General features: G+C 56.2%; 2 protein-coding genes across 2 annotated transcripts in view; both read right to left on the bottom strand.

The window, feature by feature from the left end:
• LOC103805503 (zona pellucida sperm-binding protein 1-like) overlaps window positions 1-2,709 on the bottom strand; it is a 2,976-nt gene extending 267 nt beyond the window's left edge. The window contains 7 exon segments of the mRNA XM_009078155.1: window positions 1-104; window positions 193-336; window positions 691-840; window positions 1,229-1,373; window positions 1,925-2,143; window positions 2,224-2,345; window positions 2,562-2,709. Of these exon segments, the coding sequence (XP_009076403.1) occupies window positions 1-104; window positions 193-336; window positions 691-840; window positions 1,229-1,373; window positions 1,925-2,143; window positions 2,224-2,345; window positions 2,562-2,709 (1,032 nt within the window).
• Window positions 2,710-4,463: 1,754 nt separating this feature from the next.
• On the bottom strand, window positions 4,464-6,596 carry BAAT (bile acid CoA:amino acid N-acyltransferase). Its single transcript, XM_009078153.1, has 3 exons — window positions 6,131-6,596; window positions 5,580-5,782; window positions 4,464-5,051 (listed from the first exon to the last, which is right to left on the bottom strand). The coding sequence occupies exons 1-3, from the start codon at window positions 6,594-6,596 to the stop codon at window positions 4,464-4,466; spliced, it is 1,257 nt and encodes a 418-aa protein (XP_009076401.1).
• Window positions 6,597-6,784: the final 188 nt, after the last annotated feature.

Here is a 6,784-nt window from a genome sequence, read left to right as displayed (position 1 = left end):
CTGGCTGGTGGCCAGCCTCACGCTGTCCAGGTTGTAGGGCTGTGTGGCCTGGCCCCGTGGCACCACCAGGACAAAGTGGCCCTCCAGCAGGCACTGCACGGTGGCTGTGACACCAGGGAGTGATTCTGTCACTCCCTGAGCACCCCACCATGGCTGGGGAGGGATCCTCAGGGCACCCCAAGAGTATCCTACCCGTGTTTCCATAATAGCAAGGTGTCACACGGTCCATGTCATCGTAGCAGCATCCTGCCTGGAGACATCCGTCCCGGCCCTGCGGAGCCACACACGGCATCCTGCCCACAGCCACCTGGCACTGCTCCCGTGTCAGATGGGGGCCTGGGGGGGCACAGAGAGGACACTCACAGCAGCTCCCCTCCTACCCAGCATCTCCCAACAAAGTATGAAATCTTGGAAGTGTGAGGTTGGAAAAGCCCTCTCAGGTCATTGAGTCCCAGCATTCCCCCAGCACTGCCAAGGCCATGATGTCCCATCCATGTGGTGCCACATCCACATGTTTTTTGTGATGGTGACTCCACCAGTGCCTTGGGCAGCCTGTTCCAGGGGTGGGCAACCCTTTCTATGAACAACTTTTCCCTAATATCCAACCTAAACCTCCCCTGGCACAACCTGAGGCTGTTTCCTCCTGTCCCAGCTCCCCATGCCCCACTCCATCCCACCTTGCCACCTTACCTGCCCCTGCTGGGTAGAAGAGAGATGTGGGGTGAAGCAGGCTGGGCTGGGAGTAAATCCCAGGATGCAGCAATCCAGGCTGGGCTGCAGGCTGTAGCCCTGGGCGTCCCAGGCCTGGCTGGTGGATCAGACCCGGCTGTGGGTGGAATCCTGGGAGTGTTAAACTCGGTCTGTGATGGCTATTGAACCCAGGGTGGTGGAACCCAGTCTGGGAGTTGGATAAAAGGGTGGAGTGGGCTGGTCCTGGTTGGTTTGGGGACTGAGCTCCTGGGCGCAGGAATCCTGCTAGAGTGTGAGCACCAGTGAGCGTTGAGCCAGGCTGGTTTTGGGGTACAAACCCCGGGTGAAGTTTGGGAGTGTTAAACTCGGTCTGTGATGGCTATTGAACCCAGGGTGGTGGAACCCAGTCTGGGAGTTGGATAAAAGGGTGGAGTGGGCTGGTCCTGGTTGGTTTGGGGACTGAGCTCCTGGGCGCAGGAATCCTGCTAGAGTGTGAGCACCAGTGAGCGTTGAGCCAGGCTGGTTTTGGGGTACAAACCCCGGGTGAAGTTCTGGTCGATTTTGTCCCCCAGAGTACACATGCCCAGGCTGGGGTTGTAGATTAGATGGTCCTGTATGATGCCCTGGTCGATTTTGTCCCCCAGAGTGCACATGCCCAGGCTGGTTTTGGGTTGTAGATGGTCCTGTATGATGCCCTGGTCGATTTTGTCCCCCAGAGTGCACATGCCCAGGCTGGTTTTGGGTTGTGATTTTGTCCCCCAGAGTACACATGCCCAGGCTGGTTTTGGGTTGTAGATGGTCCTGTATGATGCCCTGGTCGATTTTGTCCCCCAGAGTACACATGCCCAGGCTGGTTTTGGGTTGTAGATGGTCCTGTATGATGCCCTGGTCGATTTTGTCCCCCAGAGTACACATGCCCAGGCTGGTTTTGGGTTGTAGATGGTCCTGTATGATGCCCTGGTCGATTCTGCCCCCCAGAGTACACCAGCCCAGGCTGATTTGGGCGTACAGGCCCTGGGTGCAGCCCTGTCTGGGCCAGCCCCCCGGGCTGGGGATGCTGCCCACCTGGGTGGCTGGACCCCCCCCAGGTTTGGGTGATGGAGAGAACCCCTCCAGGCTGAGACTGAAGCCCTGAGCGAACTGGGTTGGACTGGGAATGCAATGAGTTGGGCTCGGTCCGTGCCACGGGGTGAACCTGCTCCAAATGGGTTTGTGTCGAGAGCTGGGATCCCACAAGGGTGAGGGAGGACTGGGAGACATGGTGCAGAAGGCCAGGCTGGGAGAGGAAGCTACGGTTCTCCTGGTCCTGGTGTTGCTCAGCATGTGAGTTGCCACGTGGGAGCATCTCGGAGCCATCAGGCTTTGGGCAGGTCATGTTAACCTCGTAGGAAGCAGCCAAGACACCACTGAGCAGCAGCTCCTCCAGCTGCACCCTCAGGATGTAGCGGTTCTCCTGAAGTGGGACACAAGGGATGGTCACCCTCATCCTGCCAGCACCACTTGAGGTGACCACAGAGGGGACAGGAGTGTCACCTTTTCCAGGACATGGCAGCCCTCGTAGCCAGAGGAGAAGATGACAGCGCCATCCTCCGCAGAGCTAAGCCAGTGGAGGCAGATGGAGCAGTTGGCCACTTCGAAGCGGGCGCCAAACTCATCTGTGGGGACACCATGGCCATGGGGAAGTGACACCACCAGGTGGGTGATGCTCCCCAGGGTGGTGGGTGCGCAGAACCCCCTCCACCAGCACCCACAGCTTGTTCAACCCATTGAGCTCATTCCATTGGAATATCACTAGGGAACACTGCAGTTTTGGGGGAACCCTGGGGTGATTCAGCATTCCAAGGGGATCCAGGGGGTGTCCCCACACTCACCCAGGACCTTGAAGCGGATGGAGCGGCCTCGGGGGGGATATACCACCAGCTGCATTCCCTGCTGTCCACAGCCATAGCGGTACTGCAGGAGCAAGACTGGAGGGAACAGGAGGAAGAGGAGCAGGAGGAAGGAGCAGCTCTGTCCCATGGTGGTGGCACGGCCAGAACACAGGGCTCTCCCATGGGGATTTATATGCAGATGGCTGGGATCAGATGACTGGGATGAGCTCTGCCCAGGGCTCCTCGCTCCCGTGCTGCTGCTGACCTCGGTGCCCTGGCCCTATGGTCACTTCCCGTGGCTGTGTCACGGTGACCAGGGGGGACAAACCAAGCTTAGCCTGTGTATGAGGACAAACACTGTCCTGGAGAGCAGGGAATGGAGCTGGGATGCCCAGCTGGATCAAGATATCCAGGTGGGAGGAGGGGGTTGGGGTGTGCCCATCACAGAGCTGGTGGGGACAGTGTTGACATTCGAATATGCCACTCCTGGGATAAGCATGGGACTGGGATCCTGGTGCTGAGGGACACAGTGGCACAGCCCTGGTGGGATCTAGGGACCAAGAATCAATCAGTTGTCCCCAAATCCCTGCTGTGCTCTGCTGGCAGTGCCACAGGGAAGCCAAAGTCCATGGAGCACTTTGTGGGTTCTCTTTGCTTCCCTTTCTGGCAGTTTCCCGTCTGGGATTTATCTTTATTGCGGATTAACCTGAGTCACCCTCCCTGCCCAACCCAGGGCCACAGGCACAGCCATCCCCTGTTCCCTGCCCCAGTGTCCCTTTGTCACCCTCCAGCTTAGCCCAGGCACCAGCCTCAGCCTTTGGGGGCATCAAACCCTCTGTCCTCAGCATTTCCAGGGGAATTATGTGCCCTCTATGTGTCCCATATGCATCTGATATGTCCTATATGTTTGACATATGTCCTATAAGTGTTCAAAATGTGTCCGTGTCCTGTATATGTTTAATTATGTCCTATATGTCCAATCTAAGTCCTATATATGGCCTATACATGTCTGATAAATGTCCTGTGTACTGTACATGTCTGATATATGCCCTACATATGTCCTGTATGCAAATTATTGGTTCTATACATGTCCTACATATGTCCAATCTGTGTCATATATATAACCAATACATGTACAATATGTCCTATATATGCCCCATATATGTCCTATATGTCCTATACGTCACATATGTTTGTCTTCTGTGTATGTCCTAAGTCTGATGCCCTTATGTATATTAAATATGCATCCTATATATCTCCAAGATGTCTGATTTATGCCCAATATGTCTGATATATGTCTTATGCCAATACATGTCAGATCTATGTCCTATATACATCCTCTGTCAATATATGTCCAATATATGTTGCCCATATATCTGTCTGATAAGTCCAATATGTCTTAAATATGACCTGTATGTGACCTATATATGTCTGATCTATGTCCCATATGTGCATGACAGGTCTGACATGTTATGTATGTCCTATACATCTGTATAGATCTTTTACATGTCCTCTATATGTCTGATATGTCAATATATTTCCTATATGTCTGTCTCATACATGTCCCATGTATGTCCTACATATATGTCTGATATGTCCTGTACACATCCAATATGTCCCATATATATCCAAGCATATGTCCCATATATGTCCTATGTATATGTCTGATATATGTCCTGTACATGTCCCATATATGTCCTATATGTACCTCATATATGTCCTGTGCATGTCCTACATGTATGTCCAATGTATGTCCAATATAAATCCTACATACATCCAGGATATATCTAATCTGTCTTCAATATGTGTCCCACTCATGCCCCTAGCAGGACCCCCCAGAAGCACAGGCAGGAGCCATCAGGTGACACTTTATTCCCCATAGTGCCAATCCCCTTCCAGCCATCACAGCTTCATGGTGGCAGTCAATCCCAGCTGGAGTTCCAAGAACTGGACAATCTCCCGCCAGGAATCTTCCTGGGCCTTGGCATGTGGCTCAAGCTCCCCTCCCCATGCCACCGGCCGTGGTGCTCCTCGGATGCTGGAGTTGCTGCACAGGGGTGAGCCAGGGGGCTCGATCAGGTGTCCGGCGCCGGGATACGACAGGATCCTCCCACTCTGCGGAGGCATACGCTCAAGGGCCAGCTGGGCAAACAGCTTGCTGTTGAAGCTCCTGTCAGCCTCTCCCACCACAAAGAGCACCTTTCCCCGGATCTTCTCCACGGGGATGGCCGAGGCACGGTACGCAGGATCCCGGGGATCAGCAAAGATCCTGGAGTTGTCCAATGCTCCCACCTCAGTGAAAGTCACGTGCTCGGTGCAGTAGGGAATGGGTGGGATACGGACATCCTTGTAGACCAAGGGGTTGCCGTGGAGGTAGGCTGTGCCATTGATCCACACCGTGGCCACCACCTGTGGCAGGAAGGTGGCCATGGCCAAGGCCACCTCTGCACCTTTGGAGACACCGACAACGCCCAGGCCAGGGCCTCGAACCTGGAGTGGGGGAACATGGAGCTGGCTGGGAGCTGAGGTTGTCCTCACTGGGATGTTCCCAGTTACCGGGATAACCCACTCACTGGGACATCCCTGGTCACCAGGACAAGGATGTCCATACTGGGATGTTCCCAGTCACAAAGACAACCTGCTCACTGGGACATCCCCGTGCATCAGGACAAGGATGTCCTCACTGCAATGTCCTCAGTCACCAGGACACCCCCAAATCACTGGGATGTCCCACTCACCAGGACATTCTGCTCACTGGGATGTCCCCAGTCCCTGGGATATTACTGAGACATAGCCGGTCACCTGGACATCCCTGGGAGAGTGCTGGGATGTCCCTGGCCACCTGGACATCCCACTCACCAGGATGCCCCTAGTCCCCAGGACATCCCTGGTGCTCAAAACACTCCTGGGACACCACTAGGACATCCTTGGTCACCTGAATATCCCACTCACCAGGATGCCCCCAGTCCCCAGGACATTCCAGCTCCCAGGTGCCCCTCTGCATACTCCAGGACTCACCTTGGGATGGCGAAGGAGCAGCTCTGCTGCCTCCTCAAAGTACTCGAGGTCGAGCTGGGTGAGGGCCCTGGGCAGGTCGTCGTAGGCAAAGAAGGCAAGGGCCAGCACGGCGAAACCTCGGCTGGCCAGTAGTCCTGCCCGGAACTCGATCAGCCCCCCAGCACCCCCAAACAGGTCAATCACCCCTGGGAAGGGTCCTGGGCCTGAAGGAACACAGGGAGAACCTCAGAGCTGAGAAGCCACCGGTGAATTCCTGCATCCCAGGCATTCCAAGGTGGGGCATTCCAGGGGTCCCAAGGTTTGGTATCCCAAGGGGCCCAAGGCTGGACATTCCAGGGATGCAAGGTTGGGCATCCCGGGGGTATAAAGATTTATTATCCCAGGTATTGCAAGATTCAGTATCCCAGAGATCCCAAGGCTGGGAATCCTGGGGGTGCAAGGTTGAGTACCCTGAGGGTCTCAAGGTTCCCAAAGTTAGGTATCCCAGGATCTCAAGGCAGGGCATCCCAAGGGTCCCAAGACTGTCCATCCCAGGATTCCCTAGTGCTCACCGGGTGGCAGGAAGAGGGCCCCGCGGACCCTTCCCTCACGGACAGGCACTCTCTGCACTCCAGGGCCCACATACCACCGCTCAGCCTGGCAGGATCCCAGCGGCTGCTCCGCAGGGTCCGTGCCCAGCTGGAGCCCATTGAACAACTCCAGCCGCACCCGCTTCACCAGCCGGCGGAACAGGCTGTCGGGCTGCAGGAACCAGAAGAGCCCCATGGGCCAGACCCCGGAGTAGCTGCCCCCCAGGGCGGCGTGGAGCGTGGGATCCACCTCTCCCGTGGCATCGGCGCGGAAGAAGGCTCTGGCCTGGAAGCGCTCGCCTTGCTCGTCCTTCAGCCACGTGCGCACGGTGACGAGCTGGGATGGGGACAGGCCCTTCACCCGCACCTGCACGGGCCGGTCAGCCAGTTTTTTTTGCCCGGCCCGGTCAGCCAGTGAGGACTGCGGGGTCACCGTCACCTCCACCATGCTGCACCTGGGGATGGATCAGCCTCAGTGTCCTGCAGGGACTGGCACGCCCAGGGGACTGACCCCAGGGATCCTCATGGGGTACACAGGCGATCACAGGATGGGGTTTGCAGTCCAGATGGTCCTGCTGGCACCCCTACTTCCCTGGTAGTCCCCGTCCCTCTCTCCCTGATGCACATCCCTCCTTC

The sequence above is a fragment of the Acanthisitta chloris genome, unplaced genomic scaffold (assembly GCF_000695815.1).
Source record: "Acanthisitta chloris isolate BGI_N310 unplaced genomic scaffold, ASM69581v1 scaffold36527, whole genome shotgun sequence".
Lineage (NCBI taxonomy): Eukaryota > Metazoa > Chordata > Aves > Passeriformes > Acanthisittidae > Acanthisitta > Acanthisitta chloris.
Note: the sequence above shows the minus strand (reverse complement) of the source record. Positions and strands in the feature narration are given on the sequence as shown.

Excerpts from the sequence above, each read along its gene's own strand:
- BAAT (XM_009078153.1), bottom strand. The coding sequence starts at position 6,596 with ATGGTGGAGGTGACGGTGACCCCGCAGTCCTCACTGGCTGACCGGGCC. Across the intron at positions 5,783-6,130 it reads GGCCCTCTTCCTGCCACCCG|GCCCAGGACCCTTCCCAGGG; the intron begins GTGAGCACTAGG and ends GTGTTCCTTCAG. Across the intron at positions 5,052-5,579 it reads TGCTCCTTCGCCATCCCAAG|GTTCGAGGCCCTGGCCTGGG; the intron begins GTGAGTCCTGGA and ends CCCCCACTCCAG.